Here is a 17600-nt window from a genome sequence, read left to right on the forward strand (position 1 = left end):
AGTTTGGAGAAGATTAGACATAAAACAGTTTTGTTGGAGGGAAACAAATAGTTAAGAAACAAGGARAATGACTTGTACCTAGCTAGTTCACATGAATGTGATAGGTCTATTAAGCATCTTGTTGTAGTAATAGTTTTCAAAAAAACAATGGGGTAGAATGGAGAAGTTCTTGAAATGCAAGAGCAATTTTAATAGGAAAGTATGATCCTACAACTTTCTACCAGAAAGATTTTTTTCATTATAGCATGCAAGAGCACCACATCCAAGGAATGAAAAACTCAGTTTAACATAATGCAAATAGTAACAACTGAAATTGTGTAGCTTTTGAACTAACACTAAAGAAATGCTCAAAGTAAAGCAGTGTAGTAGCTTTCCAGAATTAACTTCCTTGTGAAGTACCATGTGACTCTCTTATCAAGACACTTAACTAGCCACTTTCATATTAAAACTTCCTCCCCAACTTACATAATTATTTACACCAAGCAGGCACATCATCAACTATTCACAATAAAAGAGATAGTGGGGTTTGTGCAGTATTTATGTAGCTCATTGTTCAGATGTGACTTTCATTATTGCCCATCCAGCTGTTTATCTGCAGAGCCCAGGCTAGTCCTATTTCCAACAGTGCCTACAGGGCAAGAGAGGTTCCCTAAGCATTGGAAGCTTTTACAGGTTTATGGTTTATTCCTTTTTGAAGGTGGCTTTGGGTAATACATTAAAAAAAAAAAAAACTTATGGAAGTTCCATTTCTTCATAAGCTCAGTCCAGCTTTTCTTTTCTACTACAAGCCTTGAAATACCAGAAGAATTAACAAGCATTTGTCTTAGTTATGAATCCCTTTTTTCCACAAAGAAGATATTTTCCTCATGTCTGTCAATTCACATCTTAAGCAACTATAACAGTAAATCAAATACAAAGTGAACAGTTTAAATAAAATCTTTATTTGCTTAATTATTTACAAAGGCAATGACTTGGCAAATTGAAAAGTATGATTTGCACCTTCTCACTAACTTCAGATACAGCAAGTACATAGTCAGCTATAAAATATGCAGCCTAGTGAGTAAGGTGCAATATTTATATCACACTAGTACTGCAAAAAGCACTTAAGATGAGTTCACCATAGCAACCAGAAATTAAACATTTACTCTGTAAATGGCAACAACATTGAAAAACAAATCGCAGATTTCACTTAAAGTATCAGTGCACTATTTTTTTTTTGTCAGATTGCAAACATGCAATACTATTTAAAATCTGTTAATGGGTAAGAAGTACCCCTGCTATTTTGCCACTTTTGCAAAATAGTAATATTTTGATACAAGTGTACTTTCTCTTGGTCTGAAATCTAATGCTAGTAACTCCAGTATTAGACTAGCTACTTAATTCTACCAGGGCAAATGTCTGTCTTTTCCTCCCTAAGAAGGGGCAGAAAAAATGAACAAACAAAACAACACAAAAAAAAATCAGCTATTACATTTGAGTTCAGGCTATACCAGAAGCACAGTACAATATCCACACATACACAAATTGATGAATACAAATTGCTACAGAGGCATTGTCAGGATATCCTGCTTTAACAGCTTAAAGGAAGTCTTAAGTAAGTGTTAAAGAATTTATTGCAACCCAAACCAAGTAGTCAATTTTGTTTTTTATTTCCATTTTGACATCCTTTAGTTTTTCCCCCAATATAGTTTAAGGTCATAACCATTATTCTCACTTTAAAAAGAAGCCAGGTGTAATGTATTCATCCAAAACATGTCTTCCTGGCTGACTATTCTGAACAYAGAAGGTTATCAAGAAATTATGAGCTACAAGGACAACAGAAACACCAGCTTAGTGTCCTGGGCATGGGATGTTTTATCTAGGTCTGTAGGGAATACTTTGTTTTTCCAGATTCTTCACTGATGCTCTGTAATAATTATCTTCCTGAAAAAGGTTTTAGTTAACTGTGTGGGAAAGGGAARAAAATGGCATGTGTACAGAAGTTACTATTTCTTTCCTTCTCTACTGAGCACTGGGATATGGAAGTTACCATCATAAGAGGACAACCAAAGCTAATACAAGTAATTTTTGCTACTGAYTGTGTTTAATGAAGCTTTTGAAATTAAACTTTTCCCATTGCTAGTTATACTTACACTTCCTGTATTAGAAGAGTAAGTTTCCAAATATATCTTTTGTATTAGTAGAAGTCAGTTTAAGTTCAATATACTCATCCTTTTGTGCAGTATAAGTGTGTAGCAGTTTAGCAGTCTAAGGAATTGATTTGTAAATTTATGCAGAAATTCATAGTGTGCGTGTTTTGTTTTCATGAGATACCACAGATACATCCATTCGGAATTAATGTCAGTTAGAGCCATATCCTCTTCCTCTCTGTGCAGTAGCTTTTTCCACATATTCTCAGCTTTCATCAGTAACAGTACACATAAAAGGACATGTGTGGCAAGTTAGAGACTCCTTCACACGTTCAAAGAAAAAGTGAGCTTAACTTTTATCCAAAGCTCTCTCCAACAAGCTGTCCTGTTGTTCAGGTGACTCCTCAGTGTCTTGAATAGCAGCAGTGTTATAAATACCATCAACTATAGGGACTGTCGTGGGTGTTGTGAGGGGTGTCACAGTGCGTCCAAACCCCTGGTAATGACCCATGGGTGAAGATGGCATTGAAGAAGCATCAGAAATTGGGTCTTGCGTAGATGAAGACAGTAAACTTGTATGCTCGTTTTGTTCATGTTCCTCAGCAAAAAACATTTTCCTTGGCTGGCCCAAAACAGTCCTTCCTAGAATTATGCCAAATGAGAATACCTTTTAATACTTGCAGCAATATACTAAGATTTTTGTAGATATACAGTATAAGACACACATGCTGAATTAAAAAGCTAGTCTTTGTTCTTAAGAGGTTTTACATGGAAATTGTTAGCTTTTATTAATAAAAGAAATTTCATCTGAAAAAAAATCCTTTTCTTCTACCAAGAAGACCCAAACTATACTTGGGATTCATCTTTTTTAAAAATAAAGAACTAGGCTCTTCCTTGAGCAGGATTACTGGAAAAAAAACAAAGTACTAGACATGCCATGAAAATTCTCTACAGATGCAGCTGCCGTTAGTTTCAAATAGGATATTATCAAGGTATTAAGAGTGATGGCTAGCAGTATAAAATGAAGTAAAAAATACACATGCTGTCAACAGACCATACAAATCTTTATTACTCACCAACATTTCGAACCTGTTCCGATATATCTGCCCTTATATCGGAAATATCCCACATTGCAAGAAAAGAGTCAAAGCATGACCCTTCTTCAGCTTCTTGGACATAAGGTTTATAGGAAAAACTGTAGTGATGAGCAATAGCAGCGAGAAACATCTCAACACAGATGATAAAATCCTGTAACAAGGAGAGAGATGCTAACTAATCATTCACAACTGCAGAAAGTTTCTAGGCTTACCTGACCATCAAAAGACTGATAGAGAGCGACTGTCTCAGGAAAATGGCATCAACTACTTATCCACCAGAGCTCCAATATTCTTGGCAGACCTCAGGCAGCCATATGTACTATATACATATGCAAATCACTCCTTGCCTGGCAGACTGACTCACAGGAAGTGAAGCTTCAACAAGAAGCAACTCTATGATGAATTAATTCTGAGAAGAACTGCAAGGAGAGCCAAAAGAAATTCTCCATGCTTCCTAGACAACACAAGAATATAGAAAGTGCTGAGTATAAAGCACATGTAAGGTGACTGACTGATGCTTAACCCAACTTATAACAAACCCAGTACTAATCTAGCCTATATTAATCAAGTATGCCAGTATTAGAGTTCTTGAGATCAGCTATAGCATCCTGTATATAGCAATTCCTCTTAAAAAGTAAGTAAGTCTTTTCCTACCTGTAGGCCTGTAGCCACAGCTTCCACACTTTGCCATTCCCAGGTGTGCTTCTCAGAAATAACACCAATTTTCACCAACAATGCAATAAGAACAGCTTGCCTGTAAAGATTATTCATTATTACTCTAACAGTGGTGTGCAAAAGCCTCCAAACAAGACTAGCAGACAAGTCCCCAGACCATATATAAACAGCAAGAATCTCTGCACCAAGAAGCTTACTGTTTGTATTCAGAGTTTAAGAAGAAAACAAAACAATGCAGGCCTAGGAAGAGAAGTCATTCCCCCATGGTCCTAAATACTGTCAGAAAAGCCAACAAAAGAAACTTGTTATCCCAGTTATTAGAACAAGTTGCTTATTAGGATATTACTGCAGCCCACATATTAATGTTCAAGTCAAATGCATCTCCTTACTAGCAGCTGAGTGTGAGCAGTGCTTGAAATATACAGGTAGCAGCTTATTTTGAGAAGTCTTTAAATTGCTGTGCAAGTGAAATAATTGCAAATGAAGATTCTAAAATGAAGTAAGTTCTTGGGAATCATCTACACACTTGCAAGTCTAAAAAATAATCTCAAGTGAACAAGACTGCTATGTCCAAAACACTGATTTATATCTGGAGTATCCTCTTTCCCCTCACAGCACTTTACTAACATTATGGTAGATTTTTGAGGCATCTAACCTCAGTCACACATGCAGCTTTATCAGTTCTTTTATGATCAATCCTGGAAGAGGAAAAGTAACAAATAATTCACTTACCAGAAAGAAACAAAGACTACCATCTTCACACAAAGGAACTTGCCAACAGGCTGGATAGGGTTCAGTTCTTCACGGAGTACTTTATAAAACAGCACTAGACAATACATAGCAAACTAATGAGAAAAAAAAAAAAGAAAAGCTTTCAAATCCTTGTTTATTTTGGAGGGAATTGTTTCACAGCATCTCTTCAACTATGAAAAAAATGTATCACTGTAAGATGAAAACTTAAAAAGCTGCTTATTTTAGAAAAGATGCTTTGGGTTTAAGGAATCTATGCCCTTCTGTTTGAAGACAGACTTTTATTTGTGTCTGAACTTGTATTTGTGAAATGTATCATATGTGATACATTTACATACATATGTGAAACAGAGGTGATCTATCCACACAAAGCACAGGAAGCTACTGTGAAATGTTTTCATCATTAAGTGAATCTCTAGGAAAAAAAGGCACACAAAACACATACTCATTCAAGGCTTCTGTTGAAATGTCCAAAGGTTTTCTCTTCATGAGAAATGAATATTTCTCTTTATGAGAAATGAATATGCAATGAATGAAGTCTTCACTGAAAAACTGAACAAGTTCACCTTTTACAGACCAAACCAAACTGATAACTGATCTCCTTTTCACACATTCCTTGCCTGTTACAACTCAAGTAATCACGCCAACCAGTGGGATACACTGGAGCATACTTTGTTGCTGGAATTGCTGTCACAACAGGAAAAAATTGCAGCTCTTTCTGTAACAGTGACCCATCAAACACAGTGGTGACAGTAGCAGGAAAACACTGTTCTCAGATGGGACTTCATGCTGTTTTCACAAATGCTGCTGTTGTCAAGAAAACTAAAGAAAACTAAAATACTAAAGAGTAAGGAGCCAGAGTTGCTGCTCTCTCTTCTTGCAAAGACTCATCTGTAATATGCTCTAGATGAAACAAAGAAATCATTCCTCTGCTTTCCCAGCAAGCCATCAAATCCCTGGTCTCCAGATTGATACCTTCATGTCCAGGGCTGACATTTTACATTTTCCCTGTCACCTGGCTGCTAAGCCAACCTTCTTTTGGTTTTTGCAGTCAGACACTTCCATGCTAGAAGAACTTCTCTGCTCTAGAACACACATGCTTGAAGTTTGTTATGGTTAATTTCAATTTAAAAAGCTAAAATGTCAGATAAGAGCTAAGCTTATTTCTAAAAATCCAAATATAAGCTAAACAAACAAATAAAAGCTTGTAATTACGCAGTCTTTTCCCTTCAAAGACAAAGCACAAGAGAGGCTAGAATTTCAGTGCCTCTTGCACTGCTTCCATTTCTCAGACTCTTGCTATCAAGGTTGCTACCACTAGCCTTGTAACACAGTATTTTTAACATAACTACCCTGCTGATTCATTATGTCATTGGGAGGAGACTAACAGGGTAAGTGAAGTCACCTATTCTACAGAGGAGCAAGCCTGCAGCTCTCACATGCCTGGGCCATTCCCCCCATCATGGAGTTTAGGGTAGAGAGCTGGGACACTACAATTTTTGGAGCTTAATAGTAAAAGCAACACTTTTTAGAATATTGAGAATATTATAGAATGTTTTCCTAGCATTCTATGCATGTAGTATTTAACATAAAAACTTTACTTGCAGTGGGAAGTCTACTACTCATAAGAATTACTCGATACTAACACAATTACTCTAAATACTTCAAGCAAGAAAACATTTGTGTAATACTAATATAATTACTTAAAAGAGCAGAAAGATGTACTTGATACTCACTAGCTGTGACATGTTGTTAAGTATAACCAAATAAGTCCAAGCATTGTTGAAGCTGAAGTTTCCTTCATCATATACTCCAACTAGCTCACAAATCCTGAAAGAATTTTTAGAATTAATCGCAATGTAGTAGGTGATCAACTGTTAGATCAACATCAACCAATTGTTAGAATCCAAAAATCTATTCCCTACTCAAATATCAGCACTGGGAATCTGCACAGGAATTAGTCTTCAACAATATATGGAATAGCAAGTTTATATTGTATTTTCTACAGAGAAAATAGTGTTTGAATATCATGACATATATAGGCAAGTTATTTTGATTTTTAGCACAGAAAATAAGAGCAAAGATACAGAGCTAACCTATCTTATGTAGAACAGATTCAGCAATTAAACATAAATTGTTTTGGTTTAATCTGTTACCAGTATTTTTTGAGAATGGCAGATTTTCACAGTCCCATAGAATTAACAGTTAATAACTATCAATACAAAGTTTATAAACTTAAACTTTCAGCATCAACATACATAACTGCTTGCTATTCCTCTACAGCAATGGTAGATTAGATGGCACAATGGCACACAGCCAAGCCTACTACACGAAAAGCTTAATAAATTTAAATAGCTTATGTAAAATTTGACTTTAAAAATTCCCAACTGCTAAAACCAAAGGGAAAGAGAGACAAGAAGAGAAAGATGACTCTGAAGTGAAGCAATCAGTGCTATAAAAATCTTTCCTACATAAACACTACTTTAATCTTCCCCCGCTTCTTTCAGCGGCGGGCATTAAATATTTATTATTCCAATTCTGCAAGTAATCATTTCCTATAGAGAAGTCATAAAGAAATCACAGGCCAATGCAAATTGCTCAGACTTGTTTAGAATACAACACAATAAAAAAGCTGTTCTTTTAAACTGCATTGATTTAATACAAAGGACATGGAAATTCTTTCCAGTGTAACTCAAAATTACATCCTGAAAACTAGTATTAATTATTTATGAGCATACTTACAAAGCAATAATGGTAGTAAATGGTCTGACAACAGTGTACTGCAAAACACCCAGTTTACATCTAAACAACAGAACTCTGCAAGAGAAACGGAATTCATTGTATGAGAATTTAAAAGAAAATTCACTTATGGAAGTTTCCTGTCCTAAGTAGTTAAACTAAACTAGATTTTTGTTTGAAATTACTTTAACTTCATGCACCACAGTACATAGCACGTGTGCATGCAATGGAACAGGCCTAGACTATATAGAAATACATAAATGAAATAATTCAGTGATTCATTTATTTCAGCCATGGAAAAATTCTGTCTCTGTTAAATAACGAGAAAGTAATTTTCAGTTCTTTAAGAGGTTTAAGAACAACTTATATTCAGAATTTGTCTTTTATGTTTTTAAATTTTAAATCTAAAATCTCCTAATAGAGAAGAAAATATATGTTACACTGCTCATCAGATTAAGCATGCAGAAATACAAACATTTCATAGGTATATGGCTTTTCTTCCTTCAGCTGTGGAAGTAGAAGCAATGGGGTATATCTTCCTTCAGCTGTGGAAGTAGAAGCAATGGGGTATATGGTATCAGTGAATCTATATTTTTAGCAAACATTTTGGATAACAAAGGAAGCAAATTCAATGAAATCTTTTCCTAGTATTTTTCAAAAATAAGCAAATGTCCTTCAGCACTACCTGAGGTTATTAACTTAAGTGTGATTTCTAGGATGTTACACAGCAAGGTGAAAACATTCACAGCTACTTACAGTAGGGGTTCACAGATGATAACAAGGTGCATGCAGACCATAAACTGACTGCCAAGCAGCCACAGTTATGCTACTAAATACAAAACAAACTTTTTTATATGATGACATCTTTAAATTTTAAGCTAYGTAATCAGATACTCACTCTCCCATAGCCCATGATGGACAACAACACAGGGGAGGCAGATGTCTCTGCTGATCTTTGGCTTCTATTATTAATACCAAGTTTGGATACCGGTTGGTTAGATAATTTGAAAGAAAAACCATAAAATTGTAGATGACATAAGCTTCATAGCATTCTCGACAGGTATCCACATATATTGCAATGTTGGGGTATTTCAAAGCTATCCACTGTAAAAAGACAGATAAACAAAAAGTTACATGCAGGTAAGGTAAAACTGATTCCAGTGACAACACTGGCTGGCTATACTAGCAAGCAGTACTTCATTAGACAAGAGGTATTAATTAAACAGGACTTGAAGTATTTGTTTAGTAAACGTGTGATGTTACAGCTAACAAATACTGTATTGTAAAAATACAAGTAGAACTTCAGATTGCATCTCCGCCTCCCTCAAATGAAAGCATGCTTAAAGCACATCACAAGTGTTTTGTCCTTATGACCATACAATTCAGCCTTTAATTTAAAAGTTACTAAGGAGATGGTTGCCTACACATGACCTAGTCTAATTAGGAAGGYGCAAAAGAAAACTGTTTGTTCAAATTGATATATTCACTGCCAATATGGATTTGTGAACTAGGTTTTTAGTCCTTCAGTACAAAGTCAATTTCTTTTCATATCTAACATGTAAGCTTTGGTTCTGGCATGTCCGCAAGCTGTGTAAGACAGCAGCAGATTAGCCTTAAAGTGGAATTCAGTCATCATCACCCTACACTAGAACTTCAGATAGAAAACTGAGGTTTTTTTTTTTAACTTGTTTTGCAAAACTGTGATTATAGATCAGCCGTCAGAGCTTTCAGATTCAGTTTTATTTCCAAGAATCACACTGCTGTTGCACTGTCCTATGCAGTTTGTGCTACTTTTCTTTTTTGTTTTTAATAAAGGTAGAGACTCTGAGTTTACTATGTTTTTCTCAACTGCAGTACAGTGAATATAGTACCCTCTCTAATCTACTCATCAGACCTACAGGAAAATGCTTCACATCCTCATCTCAGCTAAGAAGACACCTGCTGCAATTCCTCTTTGGAAGATGTGATATTGACTCCAATAAACTGAGATTATACCACTTGAATCCTAAAAGAGAACAGTATTTTCAGCTCAGAATGTGTGTTCTAAGAARACACAACATATGAAATAAAAGCCATAAAATCCAAGAGATAAGGAAGCATTTTCTTATTATCTGTCAGAAATGCTCCTGAATGCCAGACTACAGCTCACTTAACTACAGGGAATTTTTCTTCCAAAGTCTGTGCTTGAAATTGCAGTATCAACCTGAATATATCAACCTGTGGGAAACAGTTCATATTTCCCACAGGAAACAGATAAGACTGCTTTCCTCCCCACTCTCCTGGGGAGTTTTAGTTACTCTAAATCCCAGTCTTTCAAAAAAGGGAGAACATACATATAGGTGACACTTTGTAAATGCTCAAGAGATTGCAGAGAGGATGAGAAACCAAAGGAAATGTTCCTGGAAAGTTTTTCTTTACGGGAGAAAGAAGTATTTAGGATGTGAAGAGGTGATGACTGCGTAAACCACATCCTGTACAATTCACAGATTTAGTATGTTGCTTAACTTTTTAGCTAAAATCCTCTCTGCATGAAGCAGCAGRTGACATTTACACAAACAAGATCTAGTACTACTAATAGAGGCTGACACAAAGATATTTGGAAGCRGACTTTTTGTGTGATCTTATCCTTTGTCCCTTAAGCAATAATATYGTTAAAACTATATATCTGATGTACTCTATAAGCAAGAGCACATTGAATTTTCTAGAACTATGACTTCCCAGGCAGCATTCTTTCTACAAATCATGACATCAGTTTCTCTCACCCCCCCCAAAGCAAACAAGAATCATTTTATTGATCTGTTAACAGTTCAGAGAACACTTACACTGTCTAAACTGTAGATCGGCACCATCCATAGAATCCTGTTATGATAACAAAAGAACATTTAGTATTATTGAAAGTATTTTTTAGTCCAAATTGAATTTAATATTTGCAGTACAGGTAAAACACGACATGCTACCTTATTATTGGTTTCTGTAATTCAGGTTGAGTGTAATGAACTAAGTGTTGTAGTATTCCCCAGAGAGATATTGGTATAGTCATCAGTAGAAATATCCCAGCGATAAACCATGCCTTGGTATGAATTCCAACCTTACAAGGAAAAAAAAATGCAAGATCAAAATYTCAGTATTAATACTTTAAAGTGTTGGTAGTAGTGCAAGGGAAATAAAACTTCATTCACAGCAAAAAATGAAAGATTAAGATGGGCATTAAATACATTACATTTAATTTTTCTAATTGCTCTTTTTGAATATATAAACTTTTGTCATTCATTAATCTGGTTTAGAGTACATTACTTAAAGGCAAAATATGAGTAGTCTTGCAAAAACAAAATAAGACCACCACCACCAAACAATGTTCTAGAAAATCACATCAGTGCTCACTCTTTACAGGATTTCTTCACTTTAGGTCTGGAACTTTTCTTGATTTAGTGCTTCATTATAAAGTTTCTGACAGCATCTAAATTTAAAGTATCTTTAGTTTTAAAATCAAGTTCAAACTAGTAATGAATATCAACTAGTTTCAATTAGCAATTTGAAATACACATTTACATACATACATGTGTGTTTGCATGTGTACACACATGCCTATTAAAACCTAAGTGATTCTGAATTCAAATGCTTTCAAAAAAGATCTGTATTAGTAATCTCCAAGCACCAGAAAGCAAGAAACATGAAAGACTGTTTTTAAAGCAGATAGGAGAAACATCTCTCACCTAAAAAAAAAAACAAAAAAAAAAACAAAAAAAAACCCACACTCCTACTGTACATAAGCATCTCATATTTTCTATTGCTTTCCAGTTCAAAGATCTCAAAGTCTGAGTAATTTCCCTGCCAGTAACAGATTTAATTATTTTGAAACATCAGATAACGCTAAACATACGAAGGCATCAGAACAGGGCACACCAGTTACAAAACAGGATAAAATACACTGAATACAGACTTTACTGTTCAAGGCATAAAACTATGCTGGGAGAAAGTTAATATCTGGTGGAATGAGCCCATATTAAATAGGATAATGTATATTTCAAGGTTAAAATCTTTACTTTCCATTAGTTAAGTAATACTGCCACGTTTGCGTAATTCATATGCTAATACCATGTTGTGCTACAGTACCATCACATGAAACAGAAGCTTCCCTATTATTTCAATTCTGCCAGAACACACAGAATTACCTGGAACATTAAGTTACGACTAATAACACTCAYTATTCAAATGAGTCAATGTCAACTTAAGTTTTGAAACTTAAGTAGCATGTAGGAGTGACAGCGCTCCTCCAGGCATGCTCTTCACAGCAAACTTACATCACTTCTTGAATTGCTTTCAACATACAGTTAAGAACTTAGAGTTATTGAAYCAGGAGAAAGAAATCCTGCTATTTTGTTCTATCCTGCCATCCTGCTCAGTTTTGCTCYGTTTGTGCCTAAATAGCGTCTTAAATACCAACATTTGCATCACAAAACTGTTTTTCAGTTCCTCTTTCCCAGCCACCTGCCTTGTCTGGATTTTAAGCGGACAAAGCCTCAAGCTCAGTGCAAGCCGCGCGCAACCCGCGCGAACGCCTCGCAGCTTCTGCCCGCGAGTCCTGCGAAATAACTCCGGGGAGGAGGCGAAAGCTCCAGCTCGACACCTCCCCGCAGCAGCAAGGCGAGGCCCGCCGGGGCCAGGGCGGCACTGCCGCAGCCCCCGCCGAGCGCGGCCCGGGCACGCGGGCGGCCGTTGGGCTGCTGTGACCGCGCCCCAAACCGCCGCCGCCGGGGGGCGCGGGGGGGGGGAGGGGAGGGCCGCGCCCCCGCCCCGCTCCCCCGCTCACCTCCAGCTTCTGCAGCTCCCACACGCAGAGCGGCACCACCACCAGCAGCCCTACGATGTAGAGCAGCACCACRAGCGGCCGGATCCACCGCCGCCAGTTCCCGCAGGTGCACGGCATCTTCCCGGCGGCCGCGCCCGCCGGCAGGCGCCTCAGCGGCTCGGCGCCGGGCCCGGCAGCCCCAGCGCGGCGCGCATCACCGGTGCCGCCGCCGCCGTCCGCCCGCCCGCCCCGGCGCTGCCTCCGCCTCCCATCTGCCGCCGCCCCCGGGCCGCCGCGGGGCTCCCCTCGCGCCCCGGCTACCGCGCGCGCCCACTGCCTCCCCAACGACACTTCCGCCTCGCGGCGCTTCCGGCGCCACCGCCACCACCATCGCCGCAGCGCCGGCCGCCGCCGATTGGCTTCTCGCCCTGCCCATCGGGGCTGCCCCGCCCACCGGGGGCGGTGAGCGGGAGCCCGCGGGCCCGCGCCGTAGCAATGGCTAGTAACCGAGTGRCCGCCCCCCCTCCACCGAAGGATGGTCTCTTCCACCTGTCCTTTCTCTCCCCACCCCCCGTAGCGTAGCGCAGTGGTCTCGCCCACAGGTGTCGCCGCCCGCGCGCGCGTGGGGCGGCGGTTGGCCGCGGCGTCCGTTATGTCGGTTGGGTGAGCGGCTGGTGGCGCGCTGAGGTGCCCCTCGCGCGGCAGGCGCGCTTTAGCGCGGTAGCTTGGCGATCGAGCCTTGGTTCTTCCCGGGCCGTGCCATGCTGAAGTTGGAGAGCCCCTCTCTTCCCTCTCTTTTCGTCTTTTCCAGCAAAAGTGATGAGTAAAGTATCACTCAGGGAAGAAAGCGGTGATTTTTCCTGACGTACCATAGCATGCTTGCTGCCTACGCAGTAGTGGATATATGTCACAGCTGAGAAGCATGGAAATACTGGGTTGTGCCAAATCATGTGGACGCTAGGGAGAGCTGCAGCAAACGGAATTTAGGTTAGGAAGTGTACGGGTAGGCAGAAATTGCAGGAATTAAAATTACGCAGAAGCGCCTATTGTAAATTCACAGCCAGACGAAGTCTCTCTAAAAGAGGTTCTGTGACAAAAAGCTCCCTGAATACTCCKCTGAGCATGGGACAAAGTGAGCAAGCTGGTGCAAACGATACACCAGTGATGCCAAGGATGAGTGAGAGGCTTGTGCCRTGAAGAATCCAGCGCACATATGAATAACGCAAAGTGTCTGTAAAGTTTCAAGTGTTTGTAGGACATWTACGTTTTCTCTGTACTACTTCAAAAGCTATGTATAGAAACTGTTACTGTCAGTTAACTCCATGTTAGTGACAAAACACAAAACTTCAGCTGCTGAACTAAGTTAGGGCTGTTGCTGATATTCAGCTGAATATCCAAGGAACTGCAACCATAAATGCTTGGAGGGAGACAAATGCAGACTTTTGTTTGACAGAAGTGTCGAAGAAGTGTATGCTGAAAGAAACCACATGGAGCAAAAGGTACTAAGTAACAGTGGCTGGGATCTATATCTGTTTGGGTAAATTCCTGAGCTTGTTTTTCCCTCTGCATCTCAATTGCTTGCCCATGTTTTCCAGTTAATAGTGCTGCATACCCTTATTCAAATCGTGAAGCTACACAGATTTTTGAATAGATGCTGTCTTTGTATTGTGGAAATGATGAGTGAAAATGTTTTCATTGGAAGGGAATTTATTTTTCCTACTAAATAAATAACAAAATCCCCAAACTTGTCAGATTGCTTATCCTAGATCTAACATTAGCAGTGTGGGGCCAGATTCTGGTTTGTGAGCTCTCTTCTCCCCCTCATCAGCAGCATTGATTTAGCATTTGAGGCAGCAGCTCAGCACAGGAGAAGGGTTCAGTCTTTTGGCTACTGTAAGCAGCCTAAACAGCTATTCTTTGTCTCATCCAAGGAAATGACAATTAGGCTGAGTTCAGCCCATGGACCAACAGCTAAGTTATGCTGACTTAGTCGGAAATTGAGATTGTGATATCAGGCTATTAAATTTTCCTTCCTGTGCTAGGAGACAAAGCAATTTAAGATGTTATTTATATCCTCAATAATTGGTAGGTTCTCTGCAAGTGAGGGCAGRGTTGTGAGGTCCTTTTTTTTTCCCCACCTGGATATCTCCTATTTAACTTAATTTAATGCTTCCTTCCCCACCATTATCCAGAGTTTAGAACAGTGATCTGAATTATGCATCTCAGCAACTGCCTTGACCGTAGAGGGATTTAATACATAAGTAAAAAGTCGGAGACTACAATTGCTGTTTCTACCATCCAGTCAATGAGTTAACTATCAATTTAGTTTTAAAGTATAAAGTTAAAACACATTTTTAAAGAAACTGAGAGATCATCCCTGTGTCACAGATAGGAAAATAGAAATTTTGTGGAGGTAAGTAATTTGCTCAAGGTTATGGCAGACTTGTGAAKAGAATCTTGTTCACTGATGCTGTTGCTAACAAACAGTACTTCCCATATTGTCTTGAGCAGAAATACAGCATTTCTGTATTGCATTTCTAATCAATGTTTCTATTCTTTACAAGTAACGGTCATTGTTTTGAGCTCATATAGTCTTTTTCTGTCTGCTGGTGTTGTGTGTGCTTTTCTCAGGTTCCAAACTAGGCATCTTCAGCAGAACAAGGCCAGTCTCTTTGTAGTCAGACTTCTTAGAAAGTAAAACTTTATTAAAAAAAGAACAAAAAAAAAATATATAAAATGTGTCATATGTTTGCTGGCTGGACCTCCCGCTGTAGTAACTTGAATCTCTTAGCCAATTTCAGTGAAATTTRAGTCCAAGGTCAAAATCCCAAACACCAAACTATATTCCTTTAAGTTTTGTGAAAACTGGTAGAAGGTTTAGCCAAATTAATGCCCATATCTACCGTACTGAAGGTAAAAAAACCTCACTTTATACATACTGTTTACCACATGCATACTTGCTGGCCAGTCACTGTAGGTTGATATTAATTAATATTTGATTAGAAGAATGTTGGACCAAAAATCCTAATAAATCTTTTCAAGCCTGCTRTCTTTGATTTCATGCAATACCCTAGGGGTAGGATACACTAGGCTGAATCTATGTAAGAAAGGTAATAAGATTATTAAATTAGATACCCTGTTCTGGTGTCTGCTGTTATGTAAAGCCATGTTGCAAATAGATAAGTAAATAAAAATCCTGAAAAAATGTTAAAGAAATCCATTTCTGCAAGTAGATTGTTTTGAATACTTCAAGAGACTTTTTCTAAAAAATAAACCAGAAATAGATTGTTTTGTTCGAAACTCCAAGAGTTTATGATGTTTTAACAGTCTAGAGAGAAAGCAGTTTTTCCACCAGTTCACATCAGGATATGTGAGCTAGTAATGCTCAGACAACTTTGAAAAATGCCAGCATTATACTAGGCCATGTAAACAGGAATATCTTTCGTAGGAAAGATGAAGCAATCATTTGCTTCTACTTAGCATTGCTAAGGCCTTAACTGGAATATTACACATAGCACTTTGATACCCCTGAGAAGTAACCAGAATGACAAGAGATTAAAAATAACTCTTTCAGGAATAACTGAAAGAATTATATTTAGAGAAGACTGAAAGGAAAYGTAATAAGTATATAAAATTTGCTGCAAAGATATTTTTCTGTTTTGATATAGATAGGGCAAACACGCTGAAGCTGCAGCAAGAGGAACTGTAACAGTTAAGCACTTGAATAGATTACATGGGAAGTTTCTGTAATCTTCACCTATGAAGGTTCTTCGTGGAAAGTTCTGGCTTTTGGTCAGAAAGAGAGACTCTGTGAAGTTTGTTCTTTTTCTGGGTTTCTAGGAAACACCGTTTGTCAGTACTCTGCTTAATAGAACTGAGGACATGTTCTGTCTTTGTGGTACCAGGCTTCCATTGTGACCAACCAATTCTGCTTCTGAAATAACTTCATAGACCAAAATGATTTTTTAAGATAAATTAATATGAGTTACTAATAATATGGCCCTCAAACTGTAGTTTTATTATGGAGCCGATAGTTATAAATATTCTTGTTCCTTAGTCTTATTTCAGCAACACAGGAGGTACAAGTATCCTTCGTGAATTTACAGTTTTTCAGAGTATTGTGCACTGGAAGTGTTGCATGTGTTGTTAGTGAACTAACGCCACTGTGTGGGACTAATGCTGTCTCCAGAACACACACGAACTCYCTTGTTTTCAGCAAGAGAATACATATGAAATACTAATAAAACCCAAACTGACAGAGTTCATCTTCACTAACTATTAAAGTATCTAATATTAGAGAAAAGAGTAACAAAGCTACTCCCTAGAACTCAGAGATAACAGCTGTACTAGCATCATTCTCCATTACTGGAAAGACTGATGTGAATTACTGTTGATGTCAATCATTATGTACATTCTGCTCTCATGAATTTCAAATTTATTTAAAAGAGAGTTATGTCAAAACATAATAAACTAGGATTATTCCTTAGTATATGGAAGCCTATAAATAATTTACTAAATTAAAATGGAAAAGAAAATAGACTATTTTATAATTGCAATTTGAAAACTAYGTGGTATATATTATTCATGAATTATATTTTTATTTATATGCCTACATTTCCTAGGTTTCCTCATTTTTCTCTCTTCATAGMAGGCAAGTAAAGGCCCTAAGTGATAACGAGGCTGTCCATCTTGGCTGCTCAGAATTTCACTGTGGAGTGGACAGTAATGCTTAAACTCAAATTCTCATACAGTGAAAAATCACAGATATCCCCTTTTGAATTATGGTAGTAGTACTATCAGCCTTTTGAGTGTGCATCTATTAGAACACTGCTGATTAGTTTACACTCTACTTTGGTGCTTCCTCACACCAGCAACTTTGCTAGTGCATTTTTATTTCATTTTATTAAAACTTAGTCATAGTTAAAAACACAACTAACAGAAATCCCTGAGTGTTACCAGCACTAGAGACTTTTTTCTTTCCATTATCAAATTTCTATCACAGGATTGTCCAGTTCTAAGGAATTGATATTTGTTACGGGAATGCTGCTATGGCATCCTAATTACTTCCTTGCATTTTTGTGGCTGTTGTTCAGCTCCAGAAATATCTATAACCAGYAGTTTGGGTGATAATTTCAAGCGTGACTTTTTTTTGTTCATGGTTACTCAGATTTGTACATGTTAGTTAGCTGGGGACTTGCTTGCTWCATCCTGTCACTAGATTGATTGGCGCTTTAAAGCATGAGCTCCTGTTGCAGTGAAGGGACATCTGTATTTGCTTGGCAAAGCACTGATAGAGTTATATTTATTTAAATTATTTATGGTGTCTCAAAATATATCGTGAAATGTAGTAACTAGGGGCAGAGTAAAAGAAAGTAATGAACATAAAACAATCAAAATGTAGATAATCCTCATATGCAAGGG

The 17600-nt window shown here is 38.1% G+C and overlaps 2 protein-coding genes across 2 annotated transcripts in view; one reads left to right on the plus strand and one right to left on the minus strand.

Moving 5' to 3' along the window:
- The window catches only part of PRMT9 (protein arginine methyltransferase 9), a 34495-nt gene extending 25038 nt beyond the window's left edge, over positions 1 to 9457 (plus strand). Inside the window, exon 13 of the mRNA XM_085313172.1 lies at positions 9245 to 9457. Within this exon, the coding sequence (XP_085169298.1) occupies positions 9245 to 9454 (210 nt within the window). The 3' untranslated portion in view covers positions 9455 to 9457. The remainder of the gene's footprint in view (positions 1 to 9244) is intronic.
- Positions 921 to 12519, minus strand: TMEM184C (transmembrane protein 184C). The gene is made up of 10 exons (XM_085313174.1): positions 12201 to 12519; positions 10348 to 10478; positions 10213 to 10249; positions 8289 to 8494; positions 7394 to 7468; positions 6388 to 6481; positions 4634 to 4746; positions 3881 to 3980; positions 3206 to 3377; positions 921 to 2771 (listed from the first exon to the last, which is right to left on the minus strand). Exons 1-10 carry the CDS (start codon positions 12315 to 12317, stop codon positions 2479 to 2481), a joined length of 1338 nt encoding a protein of 445 aa, XP_085169300.1. The 5' UTR covers positions 12318 to 12519; the 3' UTR covers positions 921 to 2478.
- Positions 12520 to 17600: the final 5081 nt, after the last annotated feature.

Source organism: Rhea americana, unplaced genomic scaffold (assembly GCF_003343005.1).
Source record: "Rhea americana isolate MKP2758 unplaced genomic scaffold, rheAme1 scaffold_38, whole genome shotgun sequence".
Classification (NCBI taxonomy): Eukaryota; Metazoa; Chordata; class Aves; order Rheiformes; family Rheidae; genus Rhea; species Rhea americana.